At 38.3% G+C, this 27197-nt stretch overlaps 1 protein-coding gene across 5 annotated transcripts in view; it reads left to right on the forward strand.

The window, feature by feature from the left end:
• Positions 1 to 27197, forward strand: part of TTBK2 (tau tubulin kinase 2) — a 162862-nt gene that overhangs the window by 106506 nt on the left and 29159 nt on the right. For all 5 annotated transcript variants that reach the window (XM_044231585.1, XM_044231586.1, XM_044231584.1 and 2 more), the window contains 5 exons: positions 2016 to 2081; positions 6167 to 6259; positions 7092 to 7217; positions 16544 to 16701; positions 24581 to 24797. In XM_044231585.1, coding sequence (XP_044087520.1) covers positions 2016 to 2081; positions 6167 to 6259; positions 7092 to 7217; positions 16544 to 16701; positions 24581 to 24797 — 660 coding nt within the window. The remainder of the gene's footprint in view (positions 1 to 2015; positions 2082 to 6166; positions 6260 to 7091; positions 7218 to 16543; positions 16702 to 24580; positions 24798 to 27197) is intronic.

The raw sequence follows: 27197 nt of genomic DNA on the forward strand, positions 1-27197 counted from the left end.
AAAATATTGAGATCTACTGACTATGATTGTCAGTGAGTGTCAGGTGAGAAAAGGGATTTAAATATATCACAGGAACTTTGGATTAATGAGCGTTATCATTAAATACAAAGAATGTTTTTTTGAAGATTTTATTTATGTATTTGACAGAGAGAGATCACAAGTAGGCAGAGCAGCAGGCAGAGGGTGGGGAGAGGGGAGCAGGCTCCCCGCCTAGCAGAGAGCCTGATGGCGGGGCTCCATCCCAGGATCCTGGCATCATGACCTGAACTGAAGGCAGAGCCTTAACCCTCTGAGCCACCCAGGTGCCCTAAGAATATTTTTAAAATTGTTAAATCTTAAGACAAAAACAAAAAGGAGTAATTAAGATGGAAAAAGAAGGGCACTTGGTTGGCTCAGTCAGTAGAGTATGTGACTCTTGATTTTGGGGTCGTTGGGTCAAGCCCCATACTGGGCATGGAGCTTATTTCAAAATGAAATGGAATGAAAATTTTTAAAAAGAGAAGACAGAATTTCATGAAACAAGAAATAAATGGAAAACTAATTTGAAAAGATAACACATATATTACAAAAATATATGTGGAAGAACACATAGAAAAGGAAGAACACATAGAATGTCTATCTTACAGCATATGACCAGAATGATTCTGGTAGCTCAAGATTTTTAAAAGAACATTTATTATACTCTTTTTCTGATTATAACAGTAACACATCTTAATTGAAGATAATTAACAGTTACTGGGGGAAAAACCTCTACTAATGAAAGTTATTGGCTGTGGTCATTTTCAGGTTTGTCAAGTTTTCATATTGAGTCTTTAGGATACTGACTTGATCCTTGTGAAGCAGTAGAGTGGAAACAGTGTATGATTTTAAGTCAGAAGACCTTAGGTTGATGCTTGTTTTATCACCTACTGATTCTGTGTGTTCAGATAAATTTAGTTACTTCTCAGAGCCTGTTTCTGTGTCTGTGAAATGAGCAAACCAAGACCTTGCCATCACAGAGTCTATATTTCAATGAAATAAAATAGGCAGTGAACAAATAAGTAAAAGTCTAAATAAAATTAATTTTAGGTAAGGAAAGGTATTATGAGAAAAAAATAAAGCAGAGTAAAAAAGAATGGAGTGGCATTGAAGGGGGTGGGGAGTATTTTAACCCACTGAGCCACCCAGGCGCCCCCGGGTGGGTAGTATTTTAGATTAGGTTGATTAAGGAGTACTTCTCTGAGGAGGTGACATTTGAGCTGAGGGCTTGGTGTTGGGTAGAAGAGTCAGCCATTGAAGGTAAAGTGTTGGCTTTTCACTGGAGAGAATAGCAGAATAAGCTACGTACACAGTTGGTTGTAGGAGAAACTGTAAGTAAATCTGTTTGGGAATGAGGCCAGTGCCAAATCATGGAACTCTTGTAGGCCAAATAAGAAAAGTTTGGACTTTATTCTAAGTTGAGCTCTCCAAGAACTGGGATCATGTATTATTCATGTTTGGATTATTTTAGTACCTAGCATGTAATAGTTACCCAGTAACTTGATTTATGAATATATGAATTGCACATATAGGGAGGGATTTAAGTTGCCATCGTCTTCAAGTTGAGTTTGAGTGAAATAGCCAAGACATAGGTTGGCATCTTTACTTGCAGACTCCTTATGGTCTTACTGTGCTTAAATGTAATCAGAGCCTGAATATTAGTGTATATACTACAATGCTTGGCATGATTCTGGATATATGAAAGTATTTAGTGTTTTCTAAATTTGTTGTACAGAATTTGTCATAAATGCTGCTTTACTTTAAAATGCAGGTACAAAAAAATGGGACTCCATGATAATTAAAATGCTAGTAGTTTTTTAACATGATTTAGAGATAACTTTCTAATTTTCTGTAATTTTGCAATAAAAAATTAGAAATTTAAGTAGTATTTTATTGTGACAGTAATGCATGTTTCTCCCTTCTACTTAATGGGTTTGGGTGTGCTGAGTCTTTTGCTATTTGGAGCTCATTTTATTACTCTTTTCTTGGTGTTGTAGCCTCGAGCTGTGGCAGGCTTTCGAGGGACAGTTCGTTATGCATCAATCAACGCTCATCGAAACAGGGTAGGTATCTGAACTAGTCATATCTATATAAGCATGCTGATTACTTGAATGAGATTGACTTTTTTACATCAGATACACAATTATGGAAGGTGCTTGGGAGCAGAGAGTAAGGTGTTAGTAATACTAATGTACCATAGTATGTATAGTAGATGATAGATGTGTACAGCTACATAAAAAATAAAGTGTATTTGCCAGAGAAGATAATAGCTAAGAGTGTGTGTATGTGTGTGTAGGGAACCTTGTGTCCTTAATTAGGTATAAGTATTAACAAATCTGATACAGAATTTTGAAGAAATAAAACATCTGCATTCTAATCTTAAGAAGTTATTAGGGAATATCATACTTACAATACCTTGAAATATAGGGGTCATCATTTTATCTGTAGTATGCATCTAATCTGTGGTATCCCCTCTCCATTAAACCTTTTCTTTTCATGAAGATCTCAAGTACAAACTACTTTCAAATTTTGAAATTTGAAAATTTCAAATTGGGAAATGATACCTCTTGGGTAAACATTTTAAAGTCTCTCTCTCTCTTTTTTTTTTTAACTTTGCTCCTTTTGTTCTTCTCTGATTTTTTTTTTCTCCATTCTGAACCTTAATTATGAGTAGGAAAGTTGGGTATTTTGTGGATTCTTGATCCTTGAACTTCCCTGGTTGGAGGTGAGAAGTTTAACATGTTGTTCCCTCATAAAGAGAAATCTTTTCTTCATCTTACCTTACTTTTGTTCTGTGAAGCCAAAATAATGAAATTTAATGAAAATTTGACTAATGCTAACTATAGTAGGAAGAGTACACTGTGGTCTTATATGTTATGCTCCAGTTAATTTTGTTTCTAATAATGTGGTTATAAATTGAAAATAGGAAAAGTATTTTTATCAGTGAATAATGTAGCACTCTGTCAAGCATTTCAGCTCATTTGGTTTGATTCAGTGTTGTATTAATTTGTGGCATCCAGTTAGGGTACGTGCCTGGCTGGTTTAGTCAGAAGAGCATGTGACGTGATCTGAGGGTTGTGAGTTTGGGCCCCATGTTGGGTGTAGAGATTACCGAAAAACAAATAAACTTAGAAAAAAATAAGGCATCTAGTCAGTTATTCTGTCTTGAAAAGAAAGTACTCTTATTTTCCAGATACATTCTTAAAAACCTTTAGACTTACTAAGCTTTTTAATTAATTCTGTTTAAAATTTTGGTCCACATTGGAATGTTTGAAGTAGGACACTTTTTCTGAGATAAGCATAAACATTTCCAGAGATCTTAATAGCTATATAAGCATTTCCAGAATATCTAGTAGAAAGATAATATATTTTAACTTTTAGAAATCTCCACAAATTTAAAAAAAGTAAAAATATACTCCATTTCATTTTTTTTGGATACTTTAATCTTCAACTTTTTTTTTTTTAAAGATTTTATTTATTTATTTGACAGAGAGAGATTACAAGTAGGCAGAGAGGCAGGCAGAGAGAGAGAGGAGGAAGCAGGCTCCCTGCTGAGCAGAGAGCCCGATGCGGTACTCGATCCCAGGACCCTGAGATCATGACCCGAGCCGAAGGCAGCGGCTTAACCCACTGAGCCACCCAGGCGCCCTAATCTTCAACTTTTAACATGAATGATTCTCAGACAGTATAGGACTTTTCAAACTACTTGAACTCTGTTCACTACATTGTTGTCCTACATTTCAGTCCTTTATTAATATTTGTTTTGTCTCAGTAATTTGAAGAAATTCTGTCTTCTGGTTCTGTGGTTGCTATTCAGAAGATCTTTGTTCATTTAATTGTTATTTTGCATTTAATTTATCCTTGTTCTTCAGCATTTTAGGTATCTGCTTTTTGTCTTTGCTGTTCTACAGATAAGTTAGAATGTGCCTACACATGGATTTCTTTATGATTATTCAGTTTGGGATTTGTTGTGCATCCTAAATATGAACATTCACATCTTTCATAGATTCTGGAAGATTCTCAGACATTTCTTCTTTAAATATTGCCTTTTTCCCCTTTCTTTTTAATACCTCTTTTTTCATATCTCAAATTGATGTATGTTAGATCTTCTTGTTCTGTCTTCCATGCCTTTGAAATTCATTCTCAGATTTTCCCTTGTGTCTCTGTGTTGTGTTCTAGATAATTTCTTCAGATCTGTCTTCCTGTTCATTAATTAATTAATTATTTATTTTTTTGCTGTTTTTGATCAGCTTTCTAACCTAGCCATTGAATTTTTAATTTCTCGATGTTCTTTTTGGTCCTTTTTAAAATCAAACTGGTCTTTTTATTTTTTTAGATACGGTATGGTTCCTATCTTATGACTTTGATTCCATTTTTTGCTTAAGCATTTTTTTAAAAGACTTTATTTATTTGACACAGAGAGACACAGTGAGGGAGAGAGAGGGAACACAAGCAGAGGGGGAGTGAGAGAGGGAGAAGCAGGCTCCCCACAGAGCAGGTAGCCTGATGTGGGGCTCAATCCCAGAACCCTGAGATCATGACTTGAGCCAAAGGCAGATGCTTAGTGACTGAGCCACCTAGACGCCTATTGCTTAAGCATTTTAAACATTTTAATTTTGTATTCTTTATCCTATAATTCCATATCTGGAATTCTTGGATATCTAATTCTGCTCTATAATTTCTCTTGCCATTAGCTTATGATAGCTTGGTTCTTAATGTATTTTATACTTCTGAATAAGCAGCTTATATTTGGTGGGTCTTAGTCTATAGGACTTCTTTGAGGCCTGAATTTAAAGGTGCTTTTATCTTGAGAGGATTTTCATTTGCATCTATCATTACTACAGGACAGTTTCACCCATAAAAAAATTTCTGGATTTTGTTTCCCAAACCACACAAGTGGTATAAATTTAAACCCCAAATCTGAGTGAGGGACAGGTCTGTCACCACAGATTTTCAGGGCAATGGTTTTTTTTTTTTTTTTTTTGGAGGGGACAATGTTTTTAATTACTTACTTTATCCTTTTGATAGTGGTTAAATTTTACAGAAAAAACAATTACTATAGTATAATGTATATACCAGATATTGTAGTAGAGATAGCCCTGAGAGGGTCCAAACTGTTTGGTGAGGGCCTAAGAGAAGGTGTCTCAGTTACAACTCCTGTCTTGTGTAGGCTCAGTGCTTTTACACCTGTCCCTTTCCTCACTGTTAAAACCCTAGTTGACAAAACGTAACAGAGTCCCCTAAAACCAAAGCTTCCGCATCAGCTTGCTTCTCCTGTTTCTAGCTTTCTCTTTAATTTTGGCTCCTCGAATTTGCTTTCTTTATTTATTATTGTGATAAAAAACATTATCACATTAAATGTACCATGTTAGTCATATTCATTCATTCTCTTTCTTTCTTTCTTTTAGTATAGTTGACACGCAGTGTAACAATAGTTTTTGGTGTACAACACAGTGATACAACAACTCTGTATATTATGCTTTGCTCACCAGTGTAGCTGCCATCCACATTAACCATTTTTAAGCTCACAGTTCAGCAGTGTTAAGTATATTCATATTAGTGTGCAACAGAGTTCTAGAACTTTTTTTCATTTTTTTAAAATGATTTTATTTATTTATTTGACAGCCAGAGATCACAAGTAGGCAGAGAGGGAGGCAGAGAGAGAGGAAGAGAAGCAGGCTTCCACTGAGTGGAGAGCCCAGTGTGGGGCTCGATCCCAGGACCCTGGGATCATGACCTGAGCCGAAGGCAGAGGCTTTAACCCACTGAGCCACCCAGGCGCCCCTGGAACTTTTTTCATTTTGCAGCAGTGAAACTTAAATGCTAATTCGCCCTTCCCCTTTCCCTCAGCTCTTGGCAACCACTTTCCCTTCTTAATGAACCCATTTATTAATTAACAAGCTGTTAATTACATTTCCAGCATTTCTGGGTTTTGGGTTGTTCTTTGTAGCAAAAAGTATTTTGTTATATCTATTCTGATATGTACATTGTTATAGATAGCTATGTAGATATATTTACCAGAAGATTTTATGGGAAATACAATTTTTAAGCCTAATAAGATGAAACACAATGTTTAGTCCTTAGACAATGTAATATACTCAAAAGGAGTAGTTACATAATGTGACTGAATTCTGTTTGGCTTATAAAGGAAATGGGAAGACATGATGACCTTTGGTCCTTATTCTACATGTTGGTGGAGTTTGTGGTTGGTCAGCTGCCTTGGAGAAAAATAAAGGACAAGGTAATTTTGGAAATGGAAGTGGAAATGACAGTTTTGGTAAGGGAAGGAATAAAATTTTCTCCCGGGTAGACATAATGGATGAGAATATACTTAACATAAAAGAACTAAAATTAAGCTGATATTAAAGATCTAATTAATGTTATGATTTTTTTTTCTACGTACATGAAGAATACTCATTTAAGGATCTGTTAAATCATTACTTTTTATTTTTTTTTTTTAAGATTTTATTTATTTATTTGACAGACAGAGATCACAAGTAGGCAGAAAGGCAGGCAGAGAGGGGCGGGGGAAGCAGGCTTCCTGCAGAGCAGAGAGTCTGATGCGGGGCTCGATCCAAGGAACCTGAGATCATGACCTGAGCCGAAGGCAGTGGCTTAACCCACTGAGCCACCCAGGCGCCCCTAAATCATTGCTTTTGATCTGATTTCTAGCTTTCCCTCAGAGCTTTTCTTTTCCCTAGTTCTCCTTCTTTTTATAAGTCATGTAAGCTTTTAAATTTTAATTGTTACATTATTTTGTTTAATTTGGAAACTGTAAACATGTGTTGATTAAAAAAATATATATTAGGTTGAAGATCAACTCTTTATTTTGGCAGACTGTCCATTCACTGATGCAGAACTCTTGTGTTACCCTTTTGGTTATTCATTACAGTCTTCCCTCCCCCCATAAAGCAATGTACATTAAGCTTTAGTCGGAGCTCAGATCTTGCTTTATACTTAATTACTCACTATCTCATTCTCTAGTACATACCCTTGAGACTGTTACTGAGAGGCTGTTAATGTGTAGCTGCCAAGAGAAATTGACTTTGGTTCCTCTTCTCTTTACTTCCCAGGAGCAAGTAGGTTCTATTAAGGAGAGGTATGACCACAGGCTTATGTTGAAACATCTCCCTCCAGAATTCAGCATCTTTTTGGATCACATCTCCTCTTTGGATTATTTTACAAAACCAGACTACCAGGTAATCATCTTTGTGAGTTCTGTGGGTTAATTCTTCTCACATTTAGTCTTTATCTTCACTTATTTTATATTGTAAATCAATATGGAAGGTCCCTAGAATGATATTTTAATACATCCTGAGAAATGTGGTAAAATTGACTGATGAGGACAATGTTTGTGTGTGTCTGTGTGTGTGTATCTGTGTGTGTGTGTGTCTGTGTGTCTGTGTGTTTCCTCCATTCTGGGTGAGCATACTTCATTAGAGTTTTAGGTTTCTTTATTATTGAACAGATTTTACTGTTCCTGCTGTGATTCATTTGGTGTATAGAACTGCTGATGGTCCAAATTATGTAAATCCTGTAGCTAATTTGTTGATCAGAAGGAAATATCCAGCTGGGTAATGTATCTGTCAAGGGCTTAAGGGCTGTAATATCATATGTTAATATGCTATGGAACAAAGTCAGTGAAGATTATTGGCTCCATTTTATCTGTGGTCAGTGAATCATTTCCTTAGGGTGTCCATTCATAAGGCCTTGAGTAGGTTTACCACAAATTGCACCCTTAACCCCAATCAACTATATATTTCAGAAGATTCTGTTGCTTTCAGGGAGAAGTTGGAGCTTAATGAAAAATAATTACTATCTCTGAAGACATAAATGAAGCCACACATAGGTTAAAACAAGCATATATCATTTCATTGCACTTTGCACATGTTGCATTTTTTACAAATTGTGGCAACCTTGCATTGGGCGAGTCCATCAGCACCATTTTTTCCACAGCATTTACTTATTTCATGTTTCTGTGTCACATTTTGATAGTTTTTGAAGTATCTCAAACTTTTTTGTTATTGTTATATTTGTATAGTGATCTCTAATCAGTGATCTTTGATGTTTGCTACTATAATTGTCTTGGGGTGCCATGAACCCTACCCATGTAATGGAAAACTTAATCTATAAATGTTGTGTGCGTTCTCACTGCTCCACTAACCAGCCATTTCCCATATCTCCCTCTCCTTCAGCCTCATCCCTTGAAACACAATAGTCTTGAAATTAGGTCAGTTAATAATCCTACAGTGACCTCTAAGTGTTCAAGTGAAAATAAGAGTTTCATGTCTATCACATTAAATCAAAAGCTTTCTAGAAATGATTAAACTTAGTGAGGAAGGCATGCCAGAAGCCAAGACAGGCTGATAGCTAGGCCTCTTCTGCCAAACAGTTAGTCAAGTTGTGAATGCAAATGGTTAAGTTCTTGAAGGAAATTAGAAATGCTACTCTAGTGAACATATGAGCGATTAGAAAGCAAAACAGCCTTATTGTTGATATGGAGAAAGTTTTAGTGGTCTTTTTAAATTTTTTTTAAAGATTTTATTTATTTGACAGAGAGAGCTCACAAGTAGGCAGAGAGGCAGGCAGAGAGAGAGAGAGAGAGGAGGAAGCAGGCTCCCCACTGAGCAGAGAGCCCGATGCAGGGCTTGATCCAAGGACCCTGAGATCAGGACCTGAGCCAAAGGCAGAGGCTTAACCCACTGAGCCACCCCGGCACCCCTTTTAGTGGTCTTAATAGAAAATCAGACCAGCCATAGCATTCCCTGAAGCCAAAGCCTAATCCAGAACAAGGTCCTGACTCTTGAATTCTGCAAAGGCTGAGAGAGATTAGGAAGTTTCCAAAGAAAAGTTTGAAGCTAGCAGAGGTTGGTTCATGAAGTTTAAGGAAAAGCCTTCATAAGTACAAGGTGAGGCAGCAAGTTATCCAGAAGATCTAGCTTCTGAAGGTGGCTACTACACTAAACAACAGATTTTCAGTGTAGACAAAACAGCCTTCTATTGGAAGAAGAGTCATCTAGGATTTTCATAGCTAGATAGGAGAAGTCAATGCCTGGCTTCAAAGCTTCAAGGGACGGAGTGACTCTCTGGTTAGAAGTTACTGTGGCCGGTGACTTGAAGCTGAAACCAGTGATCATTTACCACTCTGAAAATCTTAGGGCCCTTAAAAATTATGCTAAATCTACTCTGCCTGTGCTCTCTAAACGGGACAACAATACCCAGATGACAGCACATCTGTTTACAACATGGTTTACTGAATATTTTAAGCCCACTGTTAGGATCTACTGATCAGAAGAAAAAAAAGATTGCTTTCAAAACATCACTGCACACTGACCATGCACCTGGTCACCCAAGAGCTCTTTGGAGATGTACAATGAGATTAATGTTGTTTTCATGCCTGCTCACCACTACCTCCATTCTGCAGCCATGGGTTAAGATGTCATTTCAACTTTCAAGTCTCACTGTTTAAGAAATAAGAAATTTTGTAAGGCAGTTGGTGCTGTAGATGGTGATTCCTCTGATAGCTCTGGGCAAACTAAATTGAAAACTTTCTGGAAAGGATTTACCATTCTAGATGTCATTAAGAACATTAGTGATTCTTGGGAAGAAGTCAAAATATTATCACTAACAGAGGAGTCTGGAAGAACTTCTCAACCTCTTGGATGACTTTGAGGGCTTTAAGACTTCAGTGGAGAAACTAACTGGAGATGTGGTGGGAATAGCAGGAGAACTAGAATAAGAAGTAGAGCCTGAAGATGTGACTGAGTTGCTGCCAGCTCATGATAAAACTGTAATGGATGACCAGTTGCTTCTATGGCTGAGCAGAGAAAATAGCTTCTTAAGATGGAATCCACTCCTGGGGAAGATGCTCTGAAGATTATTGAAATGACTACAAATGACTTAGACTATTCCATAAACTTAGCTGATAAAGCTGTGGCAGAGTTTGAGAGGGTTGACTCCAGTTTTGAAAGAAGTTCTGTAGGTAAAATGCTGTCAAACAGCATCATGTGGAACAGAGAAATCACTTGTGAAAGGAATAGTCAATCACTGTGGCAGAGTTGTTATTGCCTTATTTTAAGAAATTGTCACAGCCACCCCCTTTGTTTACCAGCAACCACCCTGGGTCGTCAGCAGCCATCAGCGTTGATGGCTTAATTAATGAAAGCTGAGGCGATGGTTAGGATCTTTTAGCAATAAAGTATTTTCAATTAAGGCATGTATATTGTTTTCTTAGACATAATACTATTGTACACTTAATACTATTGTTCGGTATAGTGTAAACATAATTTTTATATGCACTGGGACACCAAAAAAGTCATTTGACTCACTATTGCAATATTTGCCTTATTGTGGTGGTCTGGAACCCAGCCTGTAGTATCTCTGAGCTGTGCCTGTAAAAATGATGTATTAGTTTATCATTTTTACCTGCAAAGTACAACACATAGACTTTACTATTAAAGAAAGTTTTACATTCTATAACATTGTCAGTTTGCCCAGTCAAAAGACCATCAAAGCACAGTGAACTTATTCATATATATTAACTATTTCTGTGCGAAATGGCTGCTTTTGTGTAAATATAAACAGGATATAAAGCAGAGAGACAGCATATAGTCTTGGGTCCTTAGAGACCTTAAGTGGGTGAGCTTATCACCTTCTTTCCTATGTGGCAATTTGTGTTAATAACTAGAGACTTACAAATGGAGAAAATACAAGGTGTTTTGGAGCGTGTTCTTATATTTACATTTCATAGGTATTTCTGAAATGCACAGAGCTCATATTCCTTAAAATAATGAAATTAGAGCTATAATACTAGATTCAGGAAGAGCTGGAAAATGTTCCAACTTTCCCACCTTAGGTGCAAAAATTTTTTTGTTGATCAAGTTTGCACAGGAGTAGAAGAGTTGAGCAAATAGAAATTTTTTTTTCACATTCACCACTTAGTTATGTCTATAATCTAAAGAAGACTATTGTGAGGGGTGCCTGGGTGACTGAATCAGTTAGGTGTCTGCTTTTGGCTCAGGTTATGCTCCTAGGGTCCTGGGATCGATTCCTGCATCGGGCTCCCTGCTCAGCGGGGAGTTTGCTTCTCCCTCTGCTTGCTGCTCCCCATGCTTGTGCTCTCCCTCTCTCTCTCTGTCAAATATATAAATAAAACCTTAAAAAAAAATAAGTTGCACATGGCTAATACCTCATCCAGTAGCCTGCTATTGCTTGCTCTGACAGCAGATGTAGAGAGAGGAGCTGTTTTGCTCTTTACTAGAAATCTTTTATTCATGTCTCAATTAGAATAATGGATGACACTTGCTTTTGGAAAGTGTTATGGTGTTTTGGGAAATGATATCCAAGTTTATCAGTACTTCATATTTATGTACAAGGGTGTCTTCCCAGCTGGCTTTTAAGTCCTGGAAGTACAACCATGTCTTCTTTTTTTTATCCCACACTGTCCTTGCACTGTGCCTGGCACCTAAATTTTCAACAAATGTTAGGAAAATTGAACTGAATCCTAGTTTGCCTAACAGTCTCCTACTAAGGAAATCTAAGAAAAATCAATTTGTCAGTGCATAAATACTGTTTTCTATCTGTTAAACTAAACTAGGTGAAGCTATCAGAATTATAGCTGAGATTGAAACAGAAATCTTATTACGAAAACGTTTTTATTATTAGATTCTGAAACAGTATGGCAACTGTAAGAGAAAAAAAGATGCTGGGCCACGAATCTCCTCAGGTCAATAAAATTCTATGGATTTATACACATCCACACAGAGACACACACATACGCACATGAGGGCATGTAAAACTGGTGAAATTTGATAAGCTCTGTGGATTGTACCCATGTCACGTTCCTGGTTTTGATACTGTAGTCTAGCTGTTTAAGGTGTTACTATTGGAGCACACCGGGTGAAGAGGACTTCTCTGTACTATTTTTTTTTAAGATTTTATTTATTTATTTGACAGAGAGAGATCACAAGTAGGCAGAGAGGCAGGCAGAGAGAGAGAGAGAGAGAGAGGGAAGCAGGCTCCCTGCTGAGCAGAGAGCCTGACGTGGGACTCGATCCCAGGACCCTGAGATCATGACCTGAGCCGAAGGCAATGGCTTAACCCACTGAGCCACCCAGGCGCCCTCTCTGTACTATTTTTGTAATTTTCTATGAATCTTTATTTTAGGTTAAAAGTAAAAAAAAAAAGAAAAAGCTAGACCAACAGTTTCAGAAATGTAGGTAGTGATTAGAAACATTCAGTCCTGTTGTGGCGACCTTATGATTTAAACAATCCTTTTTAAAGTGTTTTGAGAAAGGAACATGTCTCTGAAGAGTGTGTAGGAAGATCTTAACCTTGAATTCCACCCGTAGACTACACTGGTAGGTGACACAGTTACTAGTTAATAGGAAACTAAGATAGCATCAGATGGGATAAAGAAGAACCCTTGGTTGCCTTTGCACATTTTTGTCACAGTAAGGATACCCAGCAGTGTCACAGTAGTAGTGGGGTAGTGTTATTATTCCCATTTTATGGAGATTTAGTTTAGACCCGTTGCCTGGGAAAACTCGTGCTGCTGGAAGTGGTGCCTGAACCCAATTTCTGGCTCATTCAAAAAAGCCGAAGCTCTGGTCGTTTTTCACCATCTTGACTTCTTTGGAGAGGTGGCCACAAATACAGCAGCCACTGTGAAATAAATACTAACATGACTGGTTCATAAAAATGCAGTGAAAGAACTAAAAAGTTATATGAAGAGTTATTTGAAATCTTTGTCAGCAATTAGTAGAATCATGTGATCCTGACATAAGAACATAAAAGTATCTTTATTAGAGTGTCCCAGTTATGTTAAGCGTTGTTTAGCAAGTTGAGAAGACTAATAAAACCCATAAATATCCACAGTGGTGGGAGCCTGAAACTAAAATGTGTCGAGCAGCCAGTTCATACAGTGTGCCACAACATTGCTGAAATCAGAGGATACAATAGAGAGGAAATCCACAGCTGACCAAGCTTCTTATTAATCCTGTTAATCTCTTTCTAGATTTAGGAATGGGACTTTAAACAGAGGTTACATCAGAATGCAGCAGGCTTGCCTCTTGCTTCAGGGGACTTAGCCGTTTTAGGATTCCCCTGACTCTGATGACATTGGAGTTAAATTTCTCAGAAGGCATAGCTGGGCTGTTAGGGAAACAAAACAATCAGAGTTTGAGCTAGAAACAAGGGGAAACCTCCCATAAATTAGAGGGCCAGGGAGTGTCTCTCTGTTTCTTTTGTTCTGTGTCTTCCATATTTCTGCCTTCTGCTGCTGGTCTCCTTTACCACCATCTTAGTAACAAACTTTTTTTATCTGAGGCCCAGCGGCTTATGCTACAATTTCTAAGACATACGCTAATACTATGGTAAATGTAAGAAAATAATTCATAGTAAAAGGAAATCTGGCATACAAAGTGCTTAGGATCATTCCCTTGGCAGTCCAGTCTGGGCAGTGCATTTAGTGGCAGCAGTCTAAGTGCTCACACAGCAAGGCAGGTGCTGCCTCCTGGGTAGGGACTCGTCTTTCAGGAGGCATGCAGCCCACTCTGCAAGAACCTCCATTTCCAGAGTCAGGAGAGAGGACTTCAAGATCTGCGACTTTTATCCCCATATGCTGGGTCTTAATCCATCCTCCTTTCTTGTGTGTTTTCTATAGCCCTCTAACTTTGACAATTTAGGGAAATCTATGCTATAATATAGGTAACTTAAGTCAACAAAAATATGACCAGAACAGAAATTCCCAGGTCTTGTAACCATGCCTTTTCCAATTCCTTTGATCTTTTTAGTTTCCTTTTCTCCATTTATTTTTTTTTTCCGGGAATCTTGCAATAGATATTCTCGCAAGTGTTTGTTCTCAAAATGTTTTTAGAGTCACTAAAGGTTCTGCACTTATAATTCTTACATAGGTTCCCTGCCATTATCACCAGGCAATTCTCTGGGCACCAGCTGGGTTTCCTGCAATTCAACTCACTTTGACACTATCCACCCAGAGATAAATGGCATCAAATTCCACAGGTTAAGGACTCAATCCCAGAAGACCACCCTCCGCTTCAGATTTCGATCCCAAGTCCTGGTTTTCACCTGTACTTCTGACTGACCTATGACTATAATTCAGAGGTTCCTACAACCCCTTCCTTGGGTTTGATTAACTTCCTAGAAGAGCTCTCAGGACTTGGGAAACCAGTTTTCTCACCAGATTACTGGTTCATTACAAAGGTATAATTTCAAAACAGCCAGATGGAGAAGATGCATAGGGCAAGGTATGAGGAAAGGGTTTTGAGTTTCCAAGTCCTCTCCAAGGGCATCACTCTCAGCACCTCCATTATGTTCACCAACCAGGAGCTCTCTAAACCCCATCCTTTTGGGTTTTGTGGCGGCTTCTTTATGTAGGCACAATTGATTAAATCATTCACCATTGGTGATTGATACATCTTCTAGCCCCTCTCCTCTTTAATGGATGCCATGGGATAGGAAAGTTCCAACTCTCTAATCACAGGGTTAGTTCCTCTGGTAACCAGCTCCTATCCATAGGTGCTTTCCAAAAGTCACCTTATTAACAAAAACTCAGTGGTGGTGGAAAGGGGCTTGTTACGAATAAAAAGAGAACCATTTTACCTTTATGGCTCTGACATGGTTTCAGGAACTTGGGACTACAGATCAAATATAATAAAAGATACTCCTATTGTTCTTTACTCTCAGGAAATTTTAAGCGTTTGGGGACCTGTGACCCAGCAACTGTGGACAAATACCAAATATATATAAAAAATATATTTTGGTTATGCAGTTGACCAAACTTATTTCTTATAAATCAAAATACTGCATTCATATATAAGCTACTGTGTTAGATATTAAGATGAACAAGATCAGACGAGTGCCAGCCTCTAGGAGCTTCCAGTCTGGGTAAAAGAGAGAAACCAACTAAATAATCAGAAATAACTTTTACAATTTACAATTGATAGCATTTGGCCATCTTGTTCAGATGTTCTCTTCGGTAAGCCTCTGAAACTGCACACACTTGGTTTTTCTGTCTCACTAGCCACTTCTCCTTGCTTTGCTTTAGTGAGTCTTCTTTCTAACTAAATGTTGGAGTGCCTTAGACCTTTGCCCTTGGACCTCTTTGCTACCTACTCTCCTTAGGTGATATCTGGTCCTATTGCTTTAAATAATACCTATTCATGTCTATATGCTGATGACTCTCAAGTTTGTAGTATACCCTTTTCCTCCCTAAACTCCCTAAAAACTCTCAGTGTCCTAGTCCTCAAACTCTCTGCTTTCCATTTCAGTAAATGACACTACCATTTATTACCCAATGGCTCAGGACAGAAATCTAAATTATTATTTATTCTTGGATACTAACAGGGTAAGAGAAATGATGAGGAGAGAATGAAGCTATAATCATAAAATTAAAAATCAGTAACAGTAGAGGGCAGTTTTTGTGAGATCATTATCTACATCACATCAGAGTTTGGAATTAATTTTATTTTTTTGTTATGTTATGTTAGTCACCATACAGTACATCATTAGTTTTTGATAATAGTGTTCCTTGATTCATTGTTTGTGTATAACACCCAGTGTTCCATGCAATATGAATTTTGGAATTTGAAGGCAAGAAAATGAGGGGCACCTGGCTGGCTCAGTCTTAGAGCATGCAACTCTTGATTTTGGGGTTGTGAGTTCAAGCCCCATATTAGGTGGAGAGATTACTTTAAAAAAATATTTTTAAAAAAGGACAAAAAAATGAAATATTTAATATAAACCAAATAAAGTGGCAGAGTTCTTTGTGATAATATGTACATACACCCATACTACATACAGCTGAAGAATTTTTCAGTCCCCTCAGAACTGTAAAAAAGCCCAATGAACTTCTATAGACTCCTTAATCTAGATATAACAGCTGTTAACATTGCTCACTTATTTAAGATGAACCATATAAAAATAACTCCTTTTTGACAAAAAAAATTATTAAATGGTTAAAACTGAATACATATCTTTCACATACACCACAAACTTCCTTTTTTTTTTTAAAGATTTTATTTATTTATTTGACAGACAGGGACTACAAGTAGGCAGAGAGGCAGGCAGAGAGAGAGAAAGAAGCAGGCTCTCTGAGGAGCAGAGAGCCCGATGCGGGGCTTGATCCCAGGACCCTGAGATCATGACCTGAGCCAAAGGCAGAGGCTTTAACCCACTGAGCCACCCAGGCGCCCCCAACACAAACTTCCTTTTGCCACACCATCTGAAAGTAGGTTTTAGATAAGATGCTTCATTGTATATCTTATAAAAACAGAGATATTCTCCTATATAACTACAAACCAATACCTCAGCTGAGAAAAATCAGTATTAATTCAATATCATCATCCACATATAGTCCTTTTTCAAATTCCCCTATTTGTACCATCTGGGTTTTTTTTTTTTAATCCCCTACAAAACTACTTTGTGAACATGGCAGCTTTCTCTTAAAGAATAAAATGACAATGCTGATTATTACCTTACTCTAGTTTTTTTCTTTATGGTATAGCTTCTGACATCCGTGTTTGACAACAGCATCAAGACCTTTGGAGTAATTGAGAGTGATCCTTTTGACTGGGAGAAGACTGGAACAGATGGCTCCCTGACCACCACCACTACTTCTACCACCCCTCAGCTGCACACCCGCCTGACCCCCGCAGCCATTGGGTATGTCCCATGCAGATTATTTAGCAGTAGATTTCTTAGGTGCACTGTGTTCATAGAGACGTCTGTTATTTCCTCCAGATCCTTCAGATGACAAAATGCTGAGACAGAGGAGAGAGCCTATGAATTTCCTTGCATTAACATTGCTTTTATATATGTCTTTGTCACATTTACTTTTCTTAGAAAGTATTTATAGGGGCGCCTGGGTGGCTCAGTGGGTTAAGCCGCTGCCTTCGGCTCAGGTCATGATCTCAGGGTCCTGGGATCGAGTCCCGCATCGGGCTCTCTGCTCAGCAGGGAGCCTGCTTCCCCTCTCTCTCTCTCTGCCTGCCTCTCCATCTACTTGTGATTTCTCTCTGTCAAATAAATAAATAAAATCTTTAAAAAAAAAAAAAAATAAAATAAAAAAAAGAAAGTATTTATAGATCATACTTTGAAATGGGAGCTTCAAGCTTGTATGATTTCTTGATGTCAGATTTACAGTGGCTTTTCAAAATGAGAAGGAATTGTTTGCATTTACTTTTTTTTTTTTTTTTTTTAAGATTTATTTACTTGAGAGAGAGAGAGAGCCAGGGGAGGGGTAGACAGATAGAGATAGACAGAATCCCAAGTGGACTGCCCACTGAGCCCATAGCAGGGCTCTATTCCCATGACCCTGAGAGCATGACCTGAGCTGAAAATTAAGAGTCAGGTGCTTAACCAACTGAGCTACCCAGGCATCCCAGTTTGCATTTACTTCTAAAGAATATATGGGACCTGGAAAGAATGAGCCACAGTTGCACCTAACTGTACTGTGTTTAAGTTTAATATGAACAAAAAATGTAGCTTGTTTCTCTATGAAAGTGATTTAGTTTACAAAGTATATTAGGAACAGATTATGGTGTATTTCCATTATCTTGTGTTTGTTTTCTTCTCTTCATGCATTAAATACAGTTGCTTTTGTTTGTTATTAAATAGATTGGGGGGAATCGTTCTCCACCCCCCCATCCGTTTTTCCCTGCTCTGGTTGCTTTAAAATGTTTGGGTAACAAAGAAAAAAAGGTAATTAGGGAAAAATCATCTTATAATTGGGGAAGTTTATCACTAATCCATTGTTTGATTTTATATTGAAAATTGGGATCACTAGAGCTTATTGAATCAGAAAAGCTTACATGGACTTGTTTAACTAAGTATGATATCCTTGATTAGCTAGTCTAAGAGTTATTAAGTGAGGGGCCCTGACTAGCTAGATTAGAATCATCACAGAGATTTGTTTAAAGTACTCGTTAAAATAAATAAATAAAATCTTTTAAAAAACAAACAAACACATGAGCCGAGTGAATAACACTAGCCGAGTGAATCATCCAACACTAAGTAAATACTAGTAACAGAGCTAGAGCCTTTCTAAAATTTTGATTCTTGTTTTCATACCTTTGTTCTCCTTCTCCTTTGATTGTTGTTAGAAGTAGGTGAGTCTCAAACTTGTAGAAATCCAGATGATAAGGAGTTCAGGGTAACTGAAGTCAGTGAAGACAGTTTAAGTTTCCATCTCCCAATGTTTCCTCCTAAAATAAAACAATAATGAGAAAGAAGAAGTAAAACTATGCAAAAACCACATCCTCAACATAATTCGAAGATAAAGGATACTTAGCCTAAACTCCAAAATAAGTAAAAAGAGAAACCAAAACCACCAACTCTCTTGCGCTCCTGCCTCACTCAACTCTTCCCCAAGGCTTTATAAAGGCAGATCAATAAAACCGTGCAGAGGAAGAGAATTTGAAATAGGACTTAAGGTTGATTTTAAGCCAACACCAGAAAAACTAATCCCATCCTACAAATGTAATTACTAGAAAGTGTTCAGTATGATTCAAAACATACAGCTTATGGAAGAAAGAAAGAAGAAAAAAGACAAAAAAGGAAGGAGAAAATGCCTTTTATCAGTTGAGCAGTGAAGGAAAAAACATTTATGTTTTGGATCCAATCAGGAGAGAGAAACTGCATAGTAATTTGAACAGGGGAAGATGATACAAGGAATTAGTAGCTATAATACAGAACTGGAGTAATGTGGGATAGACTAATAGGAAGTAGAGAATACAGGAATAGCAAATATCAAGTAAAGCTCCCACTTTAGGGGCTGAGATGAAGCATCCCAAGACAGAACCCCACCAGCCCCAGGGCTGAGTCCTGACCTTGTTGGAGAGCATATGTCTGTTGCTTACTAGATGGCGGGGAAGTCACTCTGATGCCTGGTAGAATTTGCTGAAAATCTGCCCTCTGGAACTTAATGGAAATCTATTCTCTGGGGTGGCAGAGAAGGCGATTTACTTTCTTCTAGATAGTGGGAATTGCTCAGGGAAGCTGTTGGTTGCTGCGGTCTTTGTGCTGCAAGAGACAGGTGCTGAAGATGCTGGGATGTGGCAGGATCCTTGTGTCAGGGAGAACCACACGCACTGGATACACTACCCAAGCGGCACACTGGAACCCACAGCAGAGCACTCTCCTCCTGCAGTGTCTCTCCAGTGCCCTCTACTGACAGAGCTCCAGGGTTAGCTGGCAAAGGAAAATATCTAAAGGGCTCAGATCTACTTTCATAGTACTGGCAAAAAAGATGAATTTCAAGTTGAAGGCAGTACATCAATAATCACAGAAGGGCAAAGGGGAAGTAAAATTTAACAGCCTACAAAAGGGAGAACTATGAAATCAGAGGATACTATGTCTCTCTGACCATAAAAATTCCCTAAATTGTTTGGACTTGGCCACATTGACAGAAGAGGGCACTAATTAAACTACGAATCTCATGAAATACTCTAATACCACAAAAGTGAACAGATTTGAAGTGAAAGATTTCAAAGATCCATACAGTGTTACTGAAAAAAATCAGAAGAGAAAATATAATTCATGCTAAGGAAATTTCCCCTCAGAGAAGTAGCCATGAAGAAGAAGAAAACTATAAAATAAACCCCAAATGGAAGCAAATATACTTGTGCATTCAAAGATAAGGACAACTACCTTGAATCAGAAAGTTAAAAACTAAGAACAGAAATAGACCACAAGGTAGAAGGGGATGGGAGAAAAAGGAAAAGGAGAAGAGAGAGGAAGAAATGAGAGTTGATTGAGGTCAGGAAAGAAATGGAAGAAAAAGATGTCTTAGAAGTGAAAAAATTATAAAGTTGCACAAAGGAGAGTAGACGCAAATGAAAAAAAAATTTTTTTAAAGATTTTATTTATTTATTTGACAGGCAGAGATCACAAGCAGGCAGAGAGGCAGGCAGAGGGAGAGGAGGAAGCAGGCTCCCCGCGGAGCAGAGAGCCCGATGCGGGGCTCGATCCCAGGACCCTGAGATCATGACCTGAGCCGAAGGCAGAGGCTTTAACCCACTGAGCTACCCAGGCGCCCCCGCAAATGAAAATTTAATAAAGGGCATTGAATAAAGGCAGAAGGGGGAAAAAAGCCCTAAGAGAATTAAAGTAAATCATGTAGAAGGACTAAAGGGGTGCCAGGGTGGCCCAGTCCTTTAAGTGTCTAACTCTTGATTTCAACTCAGGTCATGATTTCTGGGTGGTGAGATTGAGCCGTGTGTCCACCTCCACACTTAGTGTGAAGTCTGCTTAAGATTCTCTCTCACCAGGGCACCTGGGTGGCTCAGAGGGTAAGCCTCTGCCTTCAGCTCAGGTCATGATCTCAGGGTCCTGGGATCGAGCCCCGCATAGGGCTCTCTGCTCAGCGGGGAGCCTGCTTTCCCCTCTCTCTCTGTCTGCCTTTTTGCCTGCTTGTGATCTCTCTCTCTCTCTCTGTCAAATAAATAAATAAATAAAACCTTAAAAAAAAAAAAGAAGGTTCTCTCTCACCTTCTGCCCCTTCTCCCCCCCCCCCACACACAAAAAAACATTTAAAAGGACTAGAGAGAAAGTAGTGCAAATGGAATGCAGACAAGGGATAGCACTTGTTCGAGTCCCTAAAGGACAATACCATTGAAACCTGAGAAACTCAGTGGCAAGGTGAAATAAGAAAGTGGGACCAAGAGCATTTTTTTTTTTTAAAGATTTTTACTTACTTATTTAACAGAGACACAGTGAGAGAGGTAACACAAGCAGGAGGAGTGGGAGAGGAAGAAGCCGGCTTCCTGCTGAGCAGGGAGCCCAATGTGGGACTTGATCCCAGGACCCTGGGATCATGACCCGAGCCGAAGGCAGACGCTTAACTGACTAAGCCACCCAGGTGCCCCATTAATACGGTGTTTATTAATATTTAGTCCAGAGAATCCCGTAAGTCACCTTTAGGAAGCAAAAACTACAGTGGATCCAGGGAGGCATAGCTAGAAACACACGAGTAATTGGAGATCCTAATATGTAACTCAGTACAAGACAGATCAAGTGAACAAAGAATAAGAAATAGACAAAGAATAGGATCTTAATCTTTAACTCTACACCCTGATAATAGAGCTTGTGCCTTCTGCTCAAGTGCCTCTGGAACATTAATAAAAATTGATCAGTTATTAGGTCATCAGGAAAGCATATAAGTAGACCCATAAAGCACAAGTTTTATACTATCTGATCACACTACAGTAGAACTAGAAATTTCCAACAAGAACAAAAATGTCAAAAGCCCATCCTTCTGGAAACTTAGAAGCCTATCAAAGTACTCTCTTTTTTTTTAAACATTTAAAGTTAAACATTTAAAGAGGGAGATTCTTGGTATTAAATAAGGAGCTACATATTGTCAGTATGTCCTATTACTGATCATATTAATGTTGTTAATCGGTCTAGAGTGATATTAGCTAGGTTTCTCTGCTGTGAAGTTACTATCTTTACTTTGTAAGAAGTATTTTGTGGGAAGATACTTTGAGACAATTCGAATAAACTTGTTTTTCATCATAATTTTGCCCACAAGTTTTAGAGTCTTCCTGTGAATCTACCTGAAAAGTATAAGGCCTACAGGCCTAGCATTTAAGAAGTGGGTGAATTTGCTGACCTCTGAATTAAAATACTGATTCTATAGCAGACCTAAATATCTGTGGGCTGTGCAGTCTCTGTCCTTACTACCACTGCCTTTCTAGTGCTAAGACAGCCACAGACAGTGTGTAAATGAAGGAGCAGGACTCTTGCCATACCACTTGATTGACAAGAATAGGTGAGCAGGTCAGATGTGGCCCACAGCCCTAGTTGGAGAGCCTTGCCTTAGAGGATGGGGAAGAGAGTGTGAAAAGAATGTCCATTCTTTTGATGTCTCTCTGATTCTTCTATACATGTTCTTACTTTTCTTCCTTAATCTGCTTCTGTAATTTATACCTTACCTGCAACCACCCAACACAGACCCAACACAGACCACTCTCATGTATACATATGCACTCATTCGACTCCTAAATGTAATATAATTTTTCTGGGAAGGAATTTCTTTTCATATCTCAAACTCCAGATTTGGATCAGAGTTATAGGAGAAGGAAGAAAATAGTAATTATGTAAGAAGTAAAAGTGGGCAAATAAATGCAGAGAGGAACCTGAGTCATGTGGAAGAGAGCCCATGCAGGGAAGCTGTGGGAGCCCCTTGAAGTGTTTGGTATCAGAGAGAAGAGGGAAACCAGGATAGAGTAAAAATAGAAGCAGTTCATAGGTCAAGGTGTGCTTTGTTTCCTCAGGAGAGAAGGAGATGCCAAGGAACTGGGGTAGTTGGAAAGAAGCAGAAGAGTAGTTTAGGCATAGGGAAAAAAGGATTTGGAAGAATACTGATGAAAATGGGAAAAAATGTGGGGCTAGTAGACTGAACTTACTGAATTCAGATATTGATTCTTTTGCCACTCCCTTTCCTCATGAACAGAGGGAATTCTTTCAATAAACATTTGGATTACCGTGTAGCACATCTATGTTGGTGTCCTTTGTATGTGTCAATCAGTAAAGGATATTAAACTTCTATCTGAAAAATCTTTGGAGCTCCTTACTGGCTCTTACCACTTCCCCACACGGGCTCTCTTCCACATGACTCATGTTCCTCTTCTGCATTTATTTGCCCATTTTTACTCCTTACATAATTACTATTTTCTCCCTTCTCCTGTAACTCTGATCCAAATCTGGAGTTTGAGCTATGGAAAGAAAGAAATTCCTTCCCAGAAAAATTATCCTACATTCAGGAGTCGAGTGAGTGAAAAAGTATATGTGAGAGTATTATTTATGAACTTCATGAACTTTATTAATCTTTGAACTTTAGTTACTTTTAGAATAAACCCTTTCATAGGAACTATTTTAGGCCAAACTACCTTTTCTTTTCTTTTTTCCTCCCCCCCCCCCGAATTCCCTTTTCAGTGTGTTCCCAGTTTCAGAACTACAAGAACTGTTTTACAGGGCTGTAAGGTTTTTTCCCTGGGAGCTCTTATCAGTGCTTTTCTAAATTATACCTACAACGTATCGAGATGCGATTCATCGTCTACTGTTAACCCAATAGGGAGAGATGGTAACGAAGGTCATAGCTCAGGCAGGCCAAGTCCCTGAAGAATGACTGATCTTTGTTCTCACAATATGACATACGGATGACACGTGGGCCAGGTGTAGACTGAGAAGATGCCTTCCTTCCCACTCAGAAGAATTGTGTGTGTCAGTAGAGTCTACTGACAACCGGTTCTTCTCTACTTTTACACATTCCAGATCACTTAGTAAAGATTTCACTGTGTGGTAAATACTGTGTTCAGTCAGCAGTATTGAAAAGCAAAACAAACTAGTGTACAAAGTAGAGTTGCAGAACATGCAAGCTGACAGGGACCTGATCACTTAAAAAGTGATAACAGAACTGGAAAAAGCTCCTCACAAGCCAGAACTCTGAGGGAGAGACAACCAGTCATATAAATAGGACACGGAATTACTTTGAAGGAAATATATTGACAAATGTTAATTAATATTTTTTTATTTTGCTGCTGGTCAGTTCATGCAGTTCTGTATAATTGTTCTGTATAATTACAGTATTTCTAGTTTCACCCAGAGGGCAAGAATTTCCTTTCTCCTCTTTATGTCCCTAGATCCTTGCATAGAGTAGATACTTGTAAAAAGTCTGTAAATGAAGAAGCAAATGTACATTTTACACTATTAAAAATCTATAACTGATTTCATACCTGCTTATGTCATAATGACACTTGACATTTTTCTGTTTATAGTTTTTGTTACTCTCAGCAAAAAATGGGTAAAGAGTAGGAAATATTAAAATTGACAAGACTTACTAGAAAATAGACCAAATATTTTTTTCTTTTTTTAATTAATTATTTATTTATTTTTAAAGATTTTATTTATTTATTTGACAGAGATCACAAGTAGACAGAGAGGCAGGCAGAGAGAGAGGAAGGGAAGCAGGCTCCCTGCTAAGCAGAGAGCCTCACGTGGTGCCCTATCCCAGGACTTTTAGATCATGACCTGAGTGGAAGGCAGAGGCCTTAAACTGCTGAGCCAACCACCACCCCTAGACCAAATATTTCTTACTTTTAAAGTGATTCTTAAATCAGTGAGTTGTTGTATTAAAATTTGTATTTTTAGATCATCCTGCAAATTTTCCTCATCAAAAATAGACGTTTGGGGGCACCTGGATGGCTGGCAGTTAAGCATCTGACTCTTGACTTCAGCTCAGTTCATGATCTCAGGGTCATGAGACCGAGACCTGCGTTGGGCTTCACACTGGGTGTGGAGCCTGCTTAAGATTCTCTCTCTCCCTCTTCCTCTGCCCCTCGCCCCTAAAAAAAAAAATAGTTTTATTTTGTAGAACTGGCATGGCCTAAGTTTCTGAGGTTTTGTTTTTATTTTGTTTTACTCTTCTAATTATGTATAAACTTGTTCATTTAAATTCAGAAACAAAATGTAGGATGGTCTCATAGTAATCTTTGATTCTGGTATTTTAAAGTTCTACCTTTCTTTCACCCCACATTTTTAGAATTGCCAATGCCACTCCCATCCCAGGAGACTTGCTTCGGGAAAATACAGATGAGGTGTTTCCAGATGAACAGCTTAGTGATGGGGAGAATGGCATCCCTGTTGGTGTGTCACCAGATAAATTGCCGGGATCTTTGGGACACCCACGTCCCCAGGAGAAGGATGTCTGGGAAGAGATGGATGCCAACAGGAACAAGATAAAGCTTGGGATTTGTAAGGTGCGTATTTCTTGCATAGGACGGGGTTTCTTTCCTAAGTGCTTAATATTTTCCTTCTGTTGCTATAACAAAGCATCATGATTCTTAATTTTGGATGAGAAATAGAAAATTGTATTACTAGTGATTTATGTTTTTGTATTTACAACATCTTGGCTAATTTTGCCCATAACAGTGAGACATAGACACTAAACATTAATTTTCATCTTGTATTTGGTGGAAAAGATGAAGGCATTTAAAAAAATCACACTGAGACTAAAAGAAGAGACATCTGTAGGTCAGAAGTTAATAGGCTTTCTAAATAATGTGACAAGACTCTTGGCCCCTTCTTTAGTGTGGACCTGTGGAGCTAGGAGTACCTGTTGTGAAAATTGTCTTAAGTGGAGGTGGGGAAATAAGGGCTAGAAATGGAAAGCACCAAACTAATCAGAAGCTGATAAAGTGGATGTTGAATAATTGACATGATTTTTTCTTCCTTAGGATTCTAAACAGTACCAATATTTATATGGGGAGAGATACAGATTTCTGAATTAAATGGTTAATTTTTAGTACTCTTGCAGTACTCTTTAGTACTCAAATTTCTTTTTGATCTTACTGTCCTTGTCATTTCCATTTTCATAGAAGATAAGATGAAGCTAAATGGGAATGGAGGGGCAGTGAATTATGAACCAATTAGCTTTTGGTGCTGCTTATGATTTTATGAAGATTTAGTTGGGATGGAAGTTAAATTTATAGGTGTAAAATGAGACTTTGGGCTCATACCTGTTAACACCGTTGATAGAAAGTTGGCTAGTTGTGCTTTGTGAGATGTGTCTTGGAAAGAATTTTCCATGATCAATTCTGAGGGGCTTGGTCTGTCTTTAGTCAAGGTACATACTATATTGTTAAACTTAATAATTAAAAAAATTAACAGCATATACATTCAGTCGTGGAAGTCACTTTGTAAAATCATTCTCTGCATAGATATGACGTGCTGTTCTGTGGTCTGGCTACTGAAAAAGCCCTCTCTGGAACCCTCTTGCACTGCTGGTGGGAATGCAAGCTGGTGTAGTCACTCAGGAAAACAGTATGGAGGTTCCTCAAAAAGTTTAAAATAGAACTGCCCGGGACACCTGGGTGGCTCAGTTGTTTGGACGACTGCCTTCAGCTCGGGTCGTGATCCCAGAGTCCTGGGATCGAGTCCCACATTGGGCTCCCGGCTCCATGGGGAGTCTGTTTCTCCCTCTGACCTCCTTGCTCATGCTCTCTCTCACTGTCTCTCTCTCAAATAAATAAATAAAATCTTTAAAAAAAAAAAATAGAACTGCCCTATGACCCAGCAGTTGCATGGATGCAAACAATAGTGATTCAGAAGGGCACATACACCCTTATGTTTACAGCAGCAATGTCCACAATAACCAAACTATGGAAAGAGTCTAGATGTCCATTGACAGGTGAATAGATAAAAGAGATGTGGTATATCTGCAATGGAATATTACTCAGCCATCAAAAAGAATGAATTCTTGCCATTTGCAATGATGTGGATAGAACTAGAGGGTATTATGCTAAGCAAAGTAAGTCAGTCAGAGAAAGACAAATACAAGATGATTTCACTCTTGCATAGAATTTAAGAAACACAGAAGATGAACATAGAGGAAGGGAAGGAAAAATAAAATAAGATAAAAACAGAAGGAGGCAAACCATAGGAGACTCTCAACTATAAGAAACAAACTGAGGGTTGCTGGAAAGGAGGTGGATGGGGGTTGGGGTAATTGTGTGATGAACATTAAGGAGGGCACTTGTGATGAGACCTGGGTATTATATGCAACTGATGAGTCACTAAATTCTGCCCCTGAAACTAATAATACACTATATGTTAACAAATTTGGATTAAAATAAAATAATTCTTTAAAAGAAAAATAAACTATTTTAAAAAAAGACAAAAGAAAAAGCCGTATGTGGACTAATAGCAATCAGGAATAAGTAGTGAAATGTAGTCAAGAAGTCAGTGTCAAATTTTTATAATGTCAACTGTAACTGTCTTTATTGCACCAGAAGCAGAAACTGTTCTTACAGTGAAAAAACCTTTTGTGACATTCTCAGTAGCCAGCCCACATGAGTATCTCTGTGTGTATGAGACTGTGAAATGGCACTTGACATGGAGATGACTTATTTAGTTTCATCATCACAATTTAATCTGTATTTAGTTCTCTTCTACTTGTTAATTCCTTCCTTTAATTTTTTTTTAAAGATTTTTTATTTATTTGAGAGAGAGGAAGAGAGGGAGAGGCAGAGGGAGAAGCATAGGGAGAAGCAGACTCTCCACTGAGCAGGAAGCCCGATGTGGGACTTGATCCCAGAAGCTCGGGATCATGACCTGAGCTGAAGGCAGACACCTTCAGACACCCAATTCCTTCCTTTTCA

The sequence above is a fragment of the Neovison vison genome, chromosome 13 (genome assembly GCF_020171115.1).
Source record: "Neovison vison isolate M4711 chromosome 13, ASM_NN_V1, whole genome shotgun sequence".
Classification (NCBI taxonomy): domain Eukaryota; kingdom Metazoa; phylum Chordata; class Mammalia; order Carnivora; family Mustelidae; genus Neogale; species Neogale vison.